Genomic DNA, 17,437 nt, shown 5'->3' with positions numbered 1-17,437 from the left:
AAATGCAGGCAGCAGGTGTGGCAGCCCAGCCAACACATCATGGCAGGATGGAGTGCCTTTTGTATGGCAAAGTTCAAGGTCTTTGCAGTAAGAAAGACCTCAGGTTGAATCCTGGATCTGCCATTTGTCACCAGAAAAACTCCTTAACCTCTTTGTCTCTCAATTCCTCAGATAAGACCCACTTTGCACATTTGTCCTGAGGAGGCAAACACATCTACATGCATGCACAAGCACACATCTCTGAACCATATATGGTTCTGCTATGCTATAGCACAGAATCTGGTGCCTGGTAGGCACTCCTTGCTTTATGACTTTGATGAAGACCAGTGAAACTCCAACACACTGTTGGAGCTCCAGGCATCCTTGGAGGAGAAAGAAATGTGAAAGATTAAAGGTTGAAAAGATAGTGAGGAAAAGAAATTGTGTTACACTTAAAAAAAAAATCTTTTTTTGACTTCTGGGAATTTATCCAGAGGAACAAATACAGCTGAAGAAAAAACATGGATGCTAGATTTTCAGAACCATCTCTGAATAGCTAAAACCTAAAAGCCACTACATGCCCACACTAGAGAAAGAAGAACTTAGTGCACAGGGCACAGCTGCTCAATGGAACTCGGGGAAGCCATTTGAAAGGAGAGGGATTAAGCCCTTGTAGCAGCACGACAACATATTTAGGAACAGGATTTAACATACGTGAAAAAAGGAAAACATAGTAATATGACATATGGTTGCAACTTTGCATATATAACTATATATAAATGTGCATATATATATATGCACATTCCTTTTTTAAAAAAAAGATTTTATTTATTTATTCATGAGAGAGAGAGAGAGAGAGAGAGGCAGAGACACAGGCAGAGGGAGAAGCAGGCTCCATGCAGGGAGACCGATGTGGGACTCGACCCTGGGACTGGATCCTGGGACTGGATCCTGGGACTCGATCCTGAGACTCGATCCTGGGACTCCCTGGGCCGAAGGCAGGCGCTCAACCGCTGAGCCACCCAGGCATCCCAATATGCACATTCCTATGTAGGATTAGAAATCATATGTACAAGATAAAAATAGTGGCACAAGGACGTAGGCAAGGGGTGGAATATTTTCAGTATTTTTGTATTTTGTATTGCCGTTTCAATAAAACAACAAAAAAGCATTGTATAGTGCCATTAGGTGAAGTCAGCTTTCTGTATTTTCAATAAAAGCTACCACAATGAGTACTTGTAGTGCCTAGACTTTGGTTTCTAAATACCAACTTCCATCAAAAGGAACCAGGGTTCCTTTAAGAATTAGTGATTACAGAGTTGAGCCAGGGCAAGCCCTAGATGAGCCTGGAATATCTGGGTTGTGTTAGTAAACAAGAAGTACTCAAAGGCTCATAGAGACAAGTCAAAGTATAAAGAAGCCAGTATGGATGTGCTCTCGTTGGGCAAATGTGAGACAATTCGGGCATAAAGACAATGAGGATAGAAAAAAAATCCATAATTAGATATTTATTCAATGAATAAATATATAAGTGGGAGAGAAGAAAAAGTTCTTCCTTACAGTAGAACACCAACTAATAAACATAGAAGGAATGATGGTATTAGAAAACCATCATTAGGCAAAAGTCACAGTAGTGGTTGTTTCAGAGAAGAATCACGAAGAGTTGCTAAAGCCAGTGGGTGAAAGGTTGATGAGAAACAGGATCTTGACATAGTTTCAAAATACCTCTTCACGAGATACTTTTTTTTAACATCATTTATTTATTTATTTATTTATTTATTTATTTATTTATTTATTTATTCATGAGAGACACAGAGAGAGAGAGAGGCAGAGACACAGGCAGAGTGAGAAGCAGGCTCCATGCAGGGAGCCCGATGTGGGACTCGATCCCAGGTCTCCAGGATCACGCCCTGGGCCAAAGGCAGGCGCTAAACTGCTGAGCCACCCGGGGATCCCACGAGATACTTATTAACTACAAAGGGAGAAATAGCAAATTTATAGTGGAGAGACCAGGGAGATCCACCCTAACCAGATGATCAATCACCACTAATCACCAATAGTGGACAAACACATATTAGGTGCCTCCTGATATGAAGCACTGAGAACAATACAACGTGATGTCTGTGGTAACCCTGCCAATAATGCATAACTTAATCTAATCATGAGGAAACTTACACCCAAATTGAAGGACATTCTATCAAATAAATGTCCTGACTCTTAAAAAATGTCAAGGTTGTAAGTGATGAAGACTGAGGAATTGGTGGTTCTTCACCTTTATTCTTTTTCAAGATTGTTTTGGCAATATGGAGTTCTTGGGAAAACTCCATATGAATTTTTGAATTGCAATTTCTACAAAAACAGGCCACTGGGATTTTGATAAGGATTGCATTGACTCTGTCAACCACTTTGGGTAGTATTATCATCCTAATAATAGTAATTCTGGCTCAGTTGGTAGAGCATGTGACTTGATCTCAGGGTTGTAAGTTTGAGCCCCATGTTGGGCTTGGAGCCCACTTCAAAATAAAATTTAACTCTTCCAACCCATGAACATAGATGTCTTTCCATTTATTTATGTCTTCTTTTCATTTCTTTCAATGGTATTTTGTGGTTTTTAATGTAAACATCTTGTACCTCCTTGGTTAAATTTATTTCTCAGGATTTTATTCTTTTTGGTGCTGTGAATGGGATTGTTTTCTTCATTTCCTTTTTAGATGGTTCGTTGCTGCTGCATAGAAATAAAATTGATTTTTATGTGTTGATCTTGTATCCCACAACAATGCTTACTTTAATTGTGTGTGTGTGTGTGTGTGTGTGTGTGAATTCATCATGATTTTCTATATATAAAATTGTGTCATCTGGGAAGAGAGATAATTTTACTTCTTTCTAATCTGGGTACCTTTTTTCTTGTTTTTCTTACTGAATTGCCCTGGCTGGAACGTTCAGTATAATGTTGAATAGAAATGGCAAGAATAGGCATGCCTGTCTTTTTACTGATCGTAGGGGGAAAACTTTGCATCTTTTACCAATGGGTATGATATTAGCTGTGTGGATTTCATAAACACTCCTTATCAGGTTGAGTAAGTTCCCACACTGCTACCATGGTGATTTCCCCCCCTAAAATGCTCAAATCATCAAGCAACTCTTCTGCTTAAAATCCTTCAGTGAGTCTCCATTTTCTTCAGCATAATATCAAATCCTTTAGCATGACCCACAAGACCCCCAAGACCTGACTTGCGTTGAGATCTCCAATTTCAGGTCCCTGCACCCATTCTCTGGTACAGATTGACAGACATGTCATTTCTTTATACATGCTGTTCCCTCTGCTTGGAACAGAGAACCCACCTCCCTTTCTCTAAGGTTTCTTTACCTCACGCCATCCCATCTCTCTGTCCCTCCACGCTGCTGAGCTAACTCCATTGGAGGGTCTGGCTCACTCCATTACAATCATCTGCTCATCCCTCTGCTTTCCTAAATGCTGAAGGCAAAGCCTGGGTCTCTCATTTCTGTATCCTTAGCAAATATAGGACTCGGTAAATGTCTTTGGAATAAACGAAAAGTCTTTCCTGTTTTATTAATACTTAAGAATGCGTCTTTTAAGTCCCAATAGAGGAAGATCTGGGTAAGGATAAAGTAACACACTCAGTTAAAGACTCGGAGTTACATGCTGGGACTTTATCAGCTCAGCACTTCCAAACCCCAATTTGATGGTCATATGCAGATTAATTTTGCTCTTACAGTAACTTGAATAATACATACACTTACATCAAAAAATCATAGTCTATAAACCTCGGTGTTTTCCTCTCTTTTCAGGATGCCAGGAAGCTCAAAATATTAATGCCTTATTATGCTGTGACAATTAGTCCTAGGGTCTAGCATATTTGTTTCTTCTCGCTTATCCTTTGCTTTTCTATTTTCTTTCTTTATTTATAATCTCTACATCCAACGTAGGGCTCAAACCCACGACCCGAGATCAGGAGTTGCATGGTCCACCGATTGAGCCAGGTAGACACCCTTGCTTTTCTATTTTTAGTAATCTTGTTGTATAGATGCCTCTTTGGAAAAAAGTGGAGCACGTATATGTAAACATACAAATACACCAAATATATTGCATTATTTTTTGTTAGTGTAGAAGTGTGCAGATGATTAACAATCAGCAGATCAGAGATCTAAGGCCATGGAGACAGTTTGCCTGCAGCTACCTGAACTGCACAGCCATTGTTAGGTTGGGATCTCTTAACTGAAAACCAGAAATTAGGTGGATTTCATTTATCAGGGAGTGAAAAAAATATTTTGTTGACAGAATTTTCTTCAGGCCCTCACACTCTTCTCCATTTGACTCCTTCTTATCACTACAGAATTTTTGTATCAGATAGCATTAAGGAGTAAAGGTAAATATTTCTGATATTCACTCAAGTAGAGAATCAGAGCCTGGATGAATGTGACCACCCGGTGCAAGCCCCTATCTTTAAGTGCAAAGGTGACACGCACCACTCTGAGTATAGACCTCCACAATTTCCTTTTCTTTCTCCCCACTAGTTGGTCATCAGGCCTGTTAGATTTCCCCCTGGAATATTCCTCTTCCTCTTCCTCCCCATTCTCAGGTCTCCTTCTTCCTGTTCCAGGCTCCTGACAGCTCTTGGTTCAGACCTGAATGCACACGCGAGACTCCTGTATCCTCTCCGGGGTCACAGGCACCTCTAGCTACATATCCACATATTCTTGGCTTAGGACATGCTGAACAACTGGTGTTGTTCCGTGTTGCTGTAGGATCGCTGCTATTCCTGAGTAGAATCTTCTCCCCTCCCCCCATCTCTCCTTTCATCATCTGGCTAATTCCTGCTCATCCTTCAAGTCTCAGCTCAGGTAGCTCCTAATGACCCCAATACCTCCCTATGTGCTCCCAAAGCACCCTGTTCTCATCCTAACACTCACTGCTGCCTATCTCCCTCATTAAGCTGTGAGCTACCTAAGATCAGGGAGTGAATATTCACCACTGAGTTCCCACATTATAAATCTGGTTGACCAGAGGAGGTCTCAGGAAATGCTCGTTGAGTTAAAGTGGACACACTTAGCAGACTGCTGTAGATATGCTTAGTAAATGCATCTGAAATGGGCCTTGCTCATTACATTTTCCACAAAATGTGGGACAGGATCTCACCACTCCCACCAGTCCATGCTTTTTTTTTTAAACCTAATCCTTCTAAATTCATGAAGTCCCTCCCACTCCTTCCCCTGATCTTTCCTTCATCTAATAGAAAAAAAAAATTCTTAATCCATTTGGATTTAACTTAGATTTGTTTTCAGACTGAAAGTCAATTGTTTTTAACACCGTTTATTAAATGAAATTTCTTTCCTTATTCATTTGAGGTCCTTAGCTTTTATTAAATTCTTATAAAAATATAATTTGTTTTGGCAACTATCTCTTCTACTCCATTAGATCTATTATCATATGGGTTTAGTTACTACCGTTTTACGATACTTACCTAGCTATTTGCTTTTTAATGTGACTATGTTTTTTCATATTAAGAAACTGTAGAGGAATATTTTAAACATACAAATAAGCAAAGAAAAAATAAATTATCCACAATCCCATAATGCAGAGATAACCATCACCATCATTTTGATATAAATAGAGTGGCTTTCTTAGCTGACCTCCACTTCATCATCTTGCCAGATTAACTGCCATTCTCCACTCCCTTGTAGAAGGTACTGGTTGATTTCATAGCAGGCTGAACGTTCCCAGGGGCACTGTACACTGTTTTCGGCATCAGTGGACTATGTTTAGCAAGAGTCAGGTGTGTTTATTCCAACATGTTATGCCAGGTGCAGTGTTGATTCTAATGGTATGGTTATTTACATTATACATATTGATTAAAACAATGAGTATGAAGAGAGTAATTGCAATGAAAACTGAGTTGAATGCTTCGCTTTGGAAAGACTATAAAGATACTAAAAATATTACTCTCAAATTCTGTGTGTGTGAGGATTATAACAAATGGAAAGAAATTATAAAAATCTGGGAGTCCATACACAGCTGGCTTCATATGCATGTCTAAACTCCCGATCCACTTTTAAAAATCGATAATTCCACTTATTACATTTTTAGGTGGTTACATTATCGGTGTGGTTAATGAAAAAAAAAAAAGGACAAAAGACAAATTCAGAGGAGTCAGTCATAAAAAAGAACTACACTATGTCAAAGATTGGCCAATGAATACTTACTTGTATTTAAACTTTTTCATTAATAATGATTCTCTTCATTAACCAAAATTTTCAATTAACCGATTAAGTACCAGCGCTTACAGAATTACATCTACTGTACCCTTAGTTATTTAAAAATGTATAAAAATATTGATTTTACATAAATGAGATCAGGCTGGAAATACTGCTTTATCCTTTTTTCATTGACTATATACTGTAGACATTATGTCAAGTCATTAAACATTACTCATCTTTAATACCTGCCCAGTCCCTCCTTATTAAAGTTCTATTCAACACTTCTTTTTATTAGGCATGTAAAACTATGTACCTTTCTTGATTTCCTCTTTGCAGGACTGACAGACAACTGGGAATTCAGTCTTAATGCTCATCCTTGGGTTTCTTAAGCAGCTAATCTTCTTTTCCCAATTTTCATTTGCCTTTTATTTTTAACTTTGTTGTTAAATTATTTGATTATAAGCTGTGAGAATCCTTCCTAGCAGATGGACAGTAGATCAAACACAAACTCTTAATATCCTGTCTCCAAGTGTAAAGTTATATGATAAGTATGAATGACTAAAAGCCCTTTTGTTTTGCCTTGAAGGCAATTCCTTACTGTCGCCTCTCTAGACTGACATACCTGGCCAGGGAGCTGCTAACTATCCAGAAAGCTTTAAGACTTCTATTGAAATTGCTGATAAGTCCATGAAATGGTCTAATACCTTAGCTTTGTGTTTTCTGAAAACCCAAATGCAATCTAGGTGCATCTTCTAAAGTTATTTTTCTCAGGATTTGAATAGTTAACGCATAATATCAAATTAAAGGCACAAAGCACATTTGCTTTCACTGCTACTTGCCACAACCAACCAGAAAACACAAATGATGTGAAAAGGCACTGAATAGTTTCATAGCACTTGATCAAAGATCTAAGGCCAAAGATTCTCATAGGACACTGGCTTCTTTCTGAACTTTTCAACACCTGTAAGAGCTTCGATCTATACAGCTAGTTGAAGCTCAAATTTCAATCCTAACTTACATATTAACCTGGAGTGTGCAAATAGTAGCTTCCTGGAAGAAATCCTATAGATTTTTCTTTATTCTCTGAAATTTGAAATTGAATACAGAGTATACTTTCCACAGTCAAAGAAAAAAATTCTGGGTTCCTTTTAGGAGATGTGAGGCTTTTCACAGGATCTTTAATCACTAGGTGGTCTATAGAACAAGAAATTATATATATTTACATCAGAACCACCCAAAAAAAAGAATTAACAGTCCGGAATCATTAATATACTCCAGTACCTCAAGTACCTCCAGTGTTTGAGGAGGCCTCACAAATGTTCTGTAACAACTTTTGGCAAGATGGGTACAGATAAACATCTATGATCTGGGCATCATTCACATTTGCTAATGAAAAGTAGTCTGTACAGCAGCATCTTAAATAAAGTCCAAAACTATGAAACAAATTAGAAGTTTATTGGTATACCAAAAGGTCTTCCACTTATGCACATCCTCTTCTTTAGTCCCCAGTACCATTTAAAATACAATTAGTTTTAAACAAGCTTGCTTTTTCCAAACTTTAATGGGGCACAGCCACTGCATAAATGATGGCATACCACAGTTTCACAAACCCATGAACTTAGCACAGATCCAGGCTTCCATTTACGTGCAGGGCGTACCAGCCAAAAGTGTTTTCCATTGTAAATGTTATCCAACAGGCCTTTTTCTACTCCACCTAATGACTTAATTCAGTTGTAACCTTAGCATTCACAGGGCAAGTCAGATTCAAGCCTGGTCGGGCAGTGGATGAATTTGGTACTTCTTTGGTTTGTAGTGCTTTTATATTTTGTATCTCAAAGACCCTAGGATATGCTGAGAGGTGCTAGAAAGGAAGAGCTGGGAAATTCTAGGGTACCCTTGCAGCATAATGACCTAATCTGAAGACAAGATGTTGCCCAGGATCACTATTTCTACTGAAGAGTAGAATATGCCACCCCAAAATATGACTCTACAGTCTACAATTTCAAAACATGCCACCCAAAAAATGCCATTGTGGTATATTGATCATTTTGAACTGTAGGTACTTGAAAAACAGCAAATGCAGGAAGAGGCTTTCTCTGAATGCTCCTTATCTGGCTAAAGACAGATCCTCCAAAAGGAACTTGAGTGTCATCAATTCTCTTTTTGGGAGGTTCCTCAACGAGGGAGAATGGACTTATCACTGGAGACAAGAAGTCGACACCATACCCAGGCTAACTCTCTCACAAACTATCTTACCCCTCCTGTATTCTTCTAAGGGCCCACTCATCTTCCCTAAAAATCATCTCCTCTTCTCTATGAGACCTCCCCTTTCCCTAGTAAGATGGTGTTTAAGCTTGAATTCTAAGTCACCTTGGCGGGGGACGACTCAATTTTCCCTGGGTATCTCCCATGTATACATGAGGTATACATGTTAACAAATTTCTGCCTGCTTTTCTCTCATTGATCTGTCTTCTGTCATGTAGGGGTCTCAGCTAAAAACTCAGAAGGGTAGGGGGAAAATTATTTTCCTCCCTTACAGTGCTATTTATCACCATCCTGGGCATGGGAAAGGTTCCAACACAGTAGACAATGATATTCTTTCCTATAAAATTTTATTTATTACATAAAAAATTCTATACATTTTTTAGACTAAAATACAGTTTTCATTATAATTCTGGCAACTGAGTCAGTACACAGAGAAAACTTAGCATTGGATCAGCACTTTTTTTCTAGTTCATATTTCTGCACAAGAAAAACATTTCAAAGCTCCATTTCATATAGGCTCATTGTACTCTGAAGCCAGATGGAATTCCATCCATTTCAGAGCTCTTGTAAGTTAATTTCCCAGCAAGATTTGATAACTCCAGAAAGTTAATTGCTTAATATACATATTTTTAAAGTCCTCTGAGAGCATAATGCTCTGTCTGTAAAGTCTGCACTGTGTCAATAATGACAGTCACAAATAGTAGGGCTACAACCGTGTCTGTGGGGCATGTTCAAGCACCTACATGTTTGTTTCCCCACCTGAATACAGTGTAGTGACACTGTGATAAGGAAAAGCTCAAAATAGCGCTAAAGTAAAGGATCCCGAACTACAGAATTCATGGAAGGCTGAACTGTGATCCCATAGTTCGTAATGGACAGACAGGACGTGATACAAAAATTCATTTTGACACTATGAAATAGGATGCAAATGGCAAAAGAAAATGACGAAGACAAAAAAAGGCATCAGATAGAGAAATATGTGGTACCACAACATACTTCTCATGCTGGATCACACAGCAGTGAGCAATCGAGACACTGATGCGTGTTTTCTATTCATATCACCCCTTACACTGCACTTCCGTACACCGGGCTGGGCCTGACACTGGATATAAGGCTCAGAGCCTGAGCGATCAATAGCAGGTCCCTATTGCACTGACTCATCTTAAAGCTTGGCTGCCTCTTCTAGGAGCTCTATTCTCATCTCCAGAAGTTCAGATGGGCTGTGCCAGCAAGTACTTAAAGTTGGACCTTTGGTCTTCAGAAGATACGCTTTTGTCTTTGGTTGTTTTTCCAGAGCCCCTATTATTTTGTTAGGTGCCCTCTATGCTTTTCTCCCTACTTTTTTATTAGTTGTAATGTTTTTCCTCCTATAATCGGATCAGCTAACAACCCACTGAACTTACCTCACTGGGTACAAGACCTGTTTGAAGTGCACTCAGTGGTCAAGAATGTACTGAGTTAGTACAATTGAAACTTCTTTTCATTATGGAGCTCCCAGTATCCTTTTATAGGAAGGAAGAAGTCAGAAAACCTCAACAACACAATATAACCTTGCAGCACTAAGGCAACATAGAAGAAAGGTAACTTTCCCCATGCTAAGTCTCTGAAAACCAAAACTAGCACAAAAACAAGAGGAGCCAAAAAGAACTCTGAGCAGACTACTGGAACCCAGAGGATGGGGAAAATTTACTGAATGGTCCCTGTCTCAAATCATCAGCCCCCAAAGTTGTCCTATTATTGTCTCATTCCTGCGAGGTATCTAACACAATTTATGAATCCTGGCCTGATGATCAACACGGCAAATAGAGTGCTCACATTTTCTAGTGGCAGGTAGAATGGTCTCTGGGATGCTGGCTGTAGCTTCCACTCAGTTCCATGCCCATTTATTCAAGTCTTCTTTTCAGTGCTTACTTTTACTCACACAGAATGGTTTAACACAAATTCCTGAAAAAAAATATAACTAACTCCAACTACATTCCAATCTGACGGGATGGGTGGATCAGATTCAGATGTGAAGATCAGAACATTCTCTCTAAGTCATACACATCTACAACAAAAGGAATATCAAATGTAGATACTTACACTGGACTTAGGGCCTTTTGCACCCGATATGGGAATTTCCACCCATGGTCTCTCCATTTGCTACTGCAGAAGGTTCATTAAAGCTCTTCTGGAGGTATGGGGTCGGGGAGGGAGCTGAATTTTCTCCTTTCTTCTCCAGCCAGTTATGAGATTCCCACTGCTTTCTTCAGCTTGAAAATGTAGGTAACGGTTTGATGTCTGACTATAAATGACTCATTGGAACCCAATCTTAAAAAGAACTTCAAACTCCTTTAAGGATTTCTAGCTGCTCCTTTAAGGGCCCCGAGGGCCCTCAATGTAGATGCAGCACCCTAACTAATAGTAAGGTTGAGATGTCAAGAAATCCACATGCTTCCCTAAAGAAGACCGGGTGGCTGCGGGGCAGTGGAGGCACAGTCTCATTAGCAGAGTGGCCAAAGGCTGCTCTAGGGGGTGACTAGAAAGGCAAAACAAAGAAATACCTCCCTGATATAAGGAGGGAGAAAAATAAATTTGGAATTCCCTGCCCTCCACCCCCAGCATCTGCTCCTCCAACTTTCTACTAAAATGTTATCAACTATGAACTATACTGAGTTTGCTCATTGATCATCATCTTCAACTGTTCTTGGTCATGATGACGGATAGATTTTTAGACAGTGATCTACTGATAAGGTTTGTCATATCTGAGCAATAATAAAAAGAATTGAGTGTTTTGGTAGATGTGATAATTATAAGGATTCCTTCTTGGATTTTCTTGTCCATGCCCAAGAATTTGGTAGCTTGCCAAAATCCCCTCTCCAACACACACCATCATACCTCCAAGGAAAGAAATCTTACTGTCCTGAAGATTCAGTGTTGACCATTTTGTTACTCACTCAGATTAGTGTGGTTTCGATTTCCAAAGCTGGTACTAAATCAAAGTCTTCAAGTTATACAAATGATTCCAAGACAGAAGTTGGTAAGTACTATCTTAGAAGTATCTTCAGTGGACGGCCTAATCACGACTTTATTTCAAAACATGTTATCACATCAACATTAGAGCAGCTTTTGATTTGTGTGCATTAGGCTCCAAGGGGCTGGTGGGGTGGAGGCTGGCAGATGGAGGGCCCTGAAATTCTATTACCATTTTAAATGTTCATAGATGTGCTATGCGCATTTGAGAGAAAGTCCATTGCTTTCATAAGCTTCTCAAAGGGGCCCATAGTCCTCCCAAAAGATTAAGAACCTGCTTAAGAATATCAAATATTAAAATCAGGTCTTAGCAAATAAAAGTGAAAATTTTTCTGAAACATTTAGGAATTACAATGTTTTCATATTCAACCAGATATTGACTAAACCTTTAGTTTAGTCAATTTAGTAACTGAAAAGCTTTATTATTCTGAATGCTCTGGCCTGGAGTATTTATTCCTCACGAAATCATTTTAGTTGTAAAATTGAGTATCAAAATGGGAAAACATTGTCTAATATTTTGGTTCCTAATAATTTCACGTCTTTTCCACAAATTTACTAATGAACTCCTTTAGAAAATATCAGACTTAAATCCTGTCCGTGTAATTTACAAAAGTGATCATTGTTCATGCAATACTGAAACTGAACCATGATTTGTCTTTTTTTACACATATAAAAATCACGAAGATGGGAAGAAAAGGTACTATAGTATTTCTATAGAAAGGTTTTCCACAGAAACTCTCAAATTTAAAAACTTGGCATTGAAGTTTTCTGTAAGAAAGATATTTTTAAAGATTTGAATCTTGGATTAAAATTTTCCTCTTAAAATGTAGAGAATAAGAATTTGGCTCACATTTATGAAATCTGAATGGGGAGAGTGTGCTATTTTAAATTGACAAGCATATGCAACATGCTTAGTTTTCTGATTTGCTTTTTAAGTTTGTTACATGCTTTAGATTTTTCTCTTGACCCATTCAAGGGTCTTGCTTTCAAAATTTAGGCTATGTGCCACTAATCAAAGATGAGCTAACTCCAAAAGCAGCCACTGTATCTGAACAGTGCCTACTTTTCAAAAGGGCTAATGTGCATACTTAGTACACAAAGACACATGAATATGCATTTAAAGCAAAAGGCAGTCTATGCTGTGAATATATAACACATTTATATATGTATTTACTTTGAACCTGCAATTTTCCAATATATATTCACAGACCACGTCTTAACAACTCTAAGCAAGCCCTTGTAGTGCACTCCTGTCAGATGGAATATATGAAAAGAATACAGAAATTAACTGTGGCAGGTGCATCGATAAGCCTCCAGACTCTCAGGATTTTTTTTTTTTTTTTTTTAGTAGCAATAAAAAAAGCAGTAGAGAACTTATTGAAAGGTGAAAGAAAGCTTAAAGACTTTTCTGAAGGAAACTTCTCACAGGCTATGTTAAGGCTACTGGAAACTCCAAAAATTCAAGTGAGAAGGTTACTGACCAAAGATAAAATTAAATGCTTGGGTCACCATAATTGGCAACTCTGGTTTTGGAACTGACCCCATAGTTTTGTTTTGTAGGTGGGGTGGGTGGAGAGGACCTCCTGAAATGGATTTTATTAGCTAGTACAGGTGCCTGGTGGAAATGGCTGAAGCGTTGGGGGCACTGACATGGCCTGATATTTGGTGCCAGCAGTTCTGTTGGGAGAACACTGCTCCGGTGTAAAGCTGCAGCTCAGGACCAGGGCAAAGGCAGGGGTCAGCTCTTCACTACCCCCTAGTGGGATGAAATCCTGAAACTGCCCTGGAAAGACAAGGGCCCCTGGCAGATACCAAGGTCAATGGTATCAGAAATCAGCAGCTTAATGTTCTTTGCTGAAAAAAGAAAATATAAGAGTAAGGGGATATTCTCTAGAGAAAAAAACTTATTTCCAGTATAATTTTAAAATAGACTTAGGGAGCGCCTCCTCCCCAACCACTGTGGAAGAAGTTTGGGGAACAACACACAGTTAAGCTACTTAAATTGCAGTACGTGGGGTTTAATCATGCTATAGGATAGGATAAAAGCTCTAATCCTAAACATGAAGCATTGCATTAAATGATTTAAAGGAACAACTTGCTTTGAGCTCTGCTCATCCATGCAAGGATTATATAATCTCAATGCCCTAGCTAAATTCCTAATGTTTACCTAAGGCGCTGGTTAAGCCTCCCATAGAAGATGGGTCTCGTGGATTTATAACTGAAATATATATCCTTTTCCCTTCCATTTTATATTACAGCAGCGCTTGCTCTTGAGGCAGGAGCCTAGAAAGTCTAAATCATGTATCAGAGCCTTTTTCTGATAACAGAACCCACAGTGATACTCTGGTCACCATGATCAGTATTTACAGTAGAGGACCCTAACTGTGACTCTGGAGATGTAAGTACTGAACACAGTTTTGAAGATCCACCACAGAAAAAGACACAAACCACAACACAGAGTCAATGGCTTATAAAATTATTCAGGTCACCACATATCACAGATAATTTTTGTTTTTCATCTATTCTTCGCACTTGGGCAGAAGATGGAGGCAGTGAGCGAATAGCAATAAGGCAGCCCAGAGCTAGCTGGAGAATGACTCGCAATGAATGAAAGAGGCAGCAGGAATATCCAAACATAACCTCAAAACATTTAAATATTGCTAAAAAGCCTCTGTGAGGCTTTATAACACGTATCAAGGAATGAAGCTCACAAGAGAGTGATATTCTCTGTATTAAATATCTCTCTGTGTGTGCCTGTGTAATGTATATATGCACAGATGCATATATCTACTTACATGGCACACAAATTTACTTAGGGAAAACAGCCTGGCAATTAATTTGAAACTCAAATGACATGGTTACACATAGATCATAATTTCTAAACACAATGTTAGTAAAACAAAATTTATTTGTAAAACAGGACCTGTTATATAAAATGGCACACAATCAAGTTATACAAAAATACAAAATTTCTTTCTGATTACAGTTCTAGTTGCAAATGATAATTAGAAAGCATTCCTGGTGGCTTCCAAATAGCTGAGATTGTGAGCAAATGCAACAGGGAGCAGCAAGAGTCCATGATGTTGGGATGTCCAAGTGAGTAGAACCTAATTTCCAAATTCAAGACTTCCATCACGTCACTTTGGAGGGACATCTCCTAAAATAGCTAGCTCCTAGAATGTCTTCTGTTCTGATACTCGTCTTCCAAACTTTTTCCAATCCTAAATTTAGTTCCCAATGTTTCTTAACGTCCAAAATCTGTGTGGCTATGAAACAGAAGGTATTCCGAATTTTCTCACATTATTTGCTCTCTCATCTATTTGGGTAATTGTTAGTTACATAATTATATTTATTCCATTTCAAATGATACAAAAGAGTACAATGATACTGTCTGGCTGATGTTAGATGTTAACTTCTGGAGAATTACTGTTTCAAAATAGCTATTCTCACAATGTTGGTTTCTCAGGTCTTGCCAAGATATGAGCTCTTAACTGTGTGGTTTTTTTTTTTTTTTTTTAATCCAGACTCTTATTGCAAATATTCTGAAAAATCAGAAATATTACATGAGCTTTGAAAAGAAACCAAGGCATTTAGCAAATTTTAGCCTAGCTAGAGTAAAGAACACGGATACTTAAAAACAAAAAACAAAAAACAAGGAAACAATTTACCTTTTGCAGCAATTTAAAGGTCTAACCCTTTGAAAGCAAGCACGTGAGCAAATCGCTGCTTATTAAGCCCTAGTGACATTAATTGTATGCATTTCCATAATACCGGTCTAATTCACTGTCTAATTCTGGTAGGAGGCAATGCTTTCTTTCAAAAGATTCTTCTTCCATGGAATGATAAAATGCTGAGGCTTTTTTTTTTTTTTGTACAGAGCCTGTATTTAGTGCAATAAGTTTAAAAAATTTGCTCTGAAATATTTACTTTACATTAACAAAAATAGCTTTTTTTAAAAAAATCGTAACAAAAAGGAGTTATCGCATAAACAGATCATGAATTATTCTTAGCAAATTACACTTTTTTTTTCTTAAAGCATTCACCATTACAATAAGCAGAACAATGGAATATTAGCCATTCATATCTGGTAAGCTTCAGGAATAAAAAAGAAAAACAACAAGAAACAAAAAACCCCAAACCCATTCCCAAAGAAAAAGAATATTCAACACTTGAGGATCAAAAAAATATAACCAATTCTTCAGTGAAACATTGTAGGATTCTGGATACTGAATGAATTGCCGAGGAGAGGAGCACCTGCCAGTATGTTTTCAGATTTTACAGCAAGCATTTGAATAAAATGGCCACTTAAGCCTGAAGCCACTGAAGTTCCTTAGAAGCAGAAGCCCAAGCACTGGAATCTGCAATGCTTTGTGTTCCACAATTCTCTCCCTTTTTTATTCCTCCCAGCATTACTTAATCAGCAAATCAATACACAGAAACTTAAAGGCTAAAGTTGCTGGGCACCCCAGCTTCCCTTCAAATCAGGCACACAAATGTGTGGAGGATGCTACTACAGTAAAAAATGAAAGAAAGACAAACTATAAGAACAAAGTTTGCATAAGAAAGATTATCTACCCTTTTCTTTTTAACCTACTCTCTTATAGAAGCTTAGGGTAAACTACAAATACCTGAGGAGTTGGTTACTTTTTAATGTTGGCTGACAAATGCATGAGCTATTATGAAAATTCCCATATTGAGTCCACTAGTATGTTTCTAAAAGTAAAATGACATGGCTTCTTTGATTGGGGAAAACTGATTGGAGTATCTCCTTATTTATCTGAAAGCATATGCCTAGTCTCATCCCACTAGGACTTATGCATCAGTAAAATAAGACCTTGATTTTATGCATACATCAGGGAAAATCACCCCTGAATAAACTTTAGACAGAGAATTCGGTACAATCATTTTACCTAATTTAAATAACTAAAGTTAAAATCTCCTCTAAGTTATTAAAAATGTTAATCAGATATGAATCTTAACATTTCCATTAAGACAATTACAATTGAAAACATTAAATGACGGCAGTTGCCTTGTAAAAGCCACCCGTATGAAAGGAGTACATGTTTGACAAAAATAAGCATAAAAAAGGTATTAAATCCCTGTTCCTTTTCTCTGATTTTGGCTGATTATGTGTGTGTGTGTATATACATATACATATATATACACACATACATATACATATATACACACACCCACACACACAAATACATAGTTATGTGTATATATTGTTTTGGAATGTCAATGGGTTCCATAACGGTCGGCTAGGTTCAAGCAGAACTTGCTCCCGAAGCCTAGAAAACAAAGTCATACAGAGTATAATCTTAGACAATTACCATTAAAAGGAGATCATGAATGATGTTACAAATACATAGATGGTGATAAGCGGCAGCAAAGCAAAATGGACTGAGAGCCTTTCTCCTTGAACTTCTATTCCAGGGGCTATAATTCCTATGAATGTTGAAAATCACACTTCCTTTTGGGGGAATCTTTGAGATATGTAGAAGAATACGTCTATGGCCTAAGTTGCTATAGTGTTCAGGTTTCTTTTCTCCCCTTTCCTCTATAAATTCTTTCCTGTACGCGGAAGGCCGGAATGTCTCTTTCTTAAACTTCTACATCACATTTGATCAATTTTTCTAAAATCATTTTCAAAGATTTATAGGATGACCTCACAAACCTTTAAAGTTTCCTTAACTGGTGAGGTTCTCTCAAAAAAAATAAAAATAAAAATAAAAGCTCAAGAGTTAAACTGGAAGTACTTATTTACTTCAACGGTCTCCTGTCAAAAGGGAAACTTAAAACCTCATTTTTCCTGAATGTTATTCTATAGGCAAAAAGTAAACCCTAAATTAAAATATCCCATCAAGAAAGAAGATAGACAAGTGAACTTAAAGAGCAGATTGTATAGATACAGCAAAATAGGTATGACACTTTTACAGAATTTTCATCTAAGGGAACAACATGT

General features: G+C 37.9%; 1 protein-coding gene across 3 annotated transcripts in view; it reads right to left on the bottom strand.

Moving 5' to 3' along the window:
* The window catches only part of SLC44A1 (solute carrier family 44 member 1), a 193,557-nt gene that overhangs the window by 27,632 nt on the left and 148,488 nt on the right, over positions 1–17,437 (bottom strand). For 2 of the 3 annotated variants that reach the window (XM_049116337.1, XM_049116339.1), the window contains one exon: positions 14,363–16,763. The exons of the other annotated variant lie outside the window; for it this stretch is intronic. In XM_049116337.1, the coding sequence (XP_048972294.1) occupies positions 16,740–16,763 (24 nt within the window). In that variant the 3' untranslated portion in view covers positions 14,363–16,739. Of the gene's footprint in view, positions 1–14,362; positions 16,764–17,437 lie in introns of those variants that run through there. 3 annotated transcript variants of the gene reach the window in all.

This window comes from Canis lupus, chromosome 11, assembly GCF_003254725.2.
Source record: "Canis lupus dingo isolate Sandy chromosome 11, ASM325472v2, whole genome shotgun sequence".
NCBI classification, from domain to species: Eukaryota; Metazoa; Chordata; class Mammalia; order Carnivora; family Canidae; genus Canis; species Canis lupus.
This window is presented reverse-complemented; position numbering and strand designations above follow the sequence as displayed.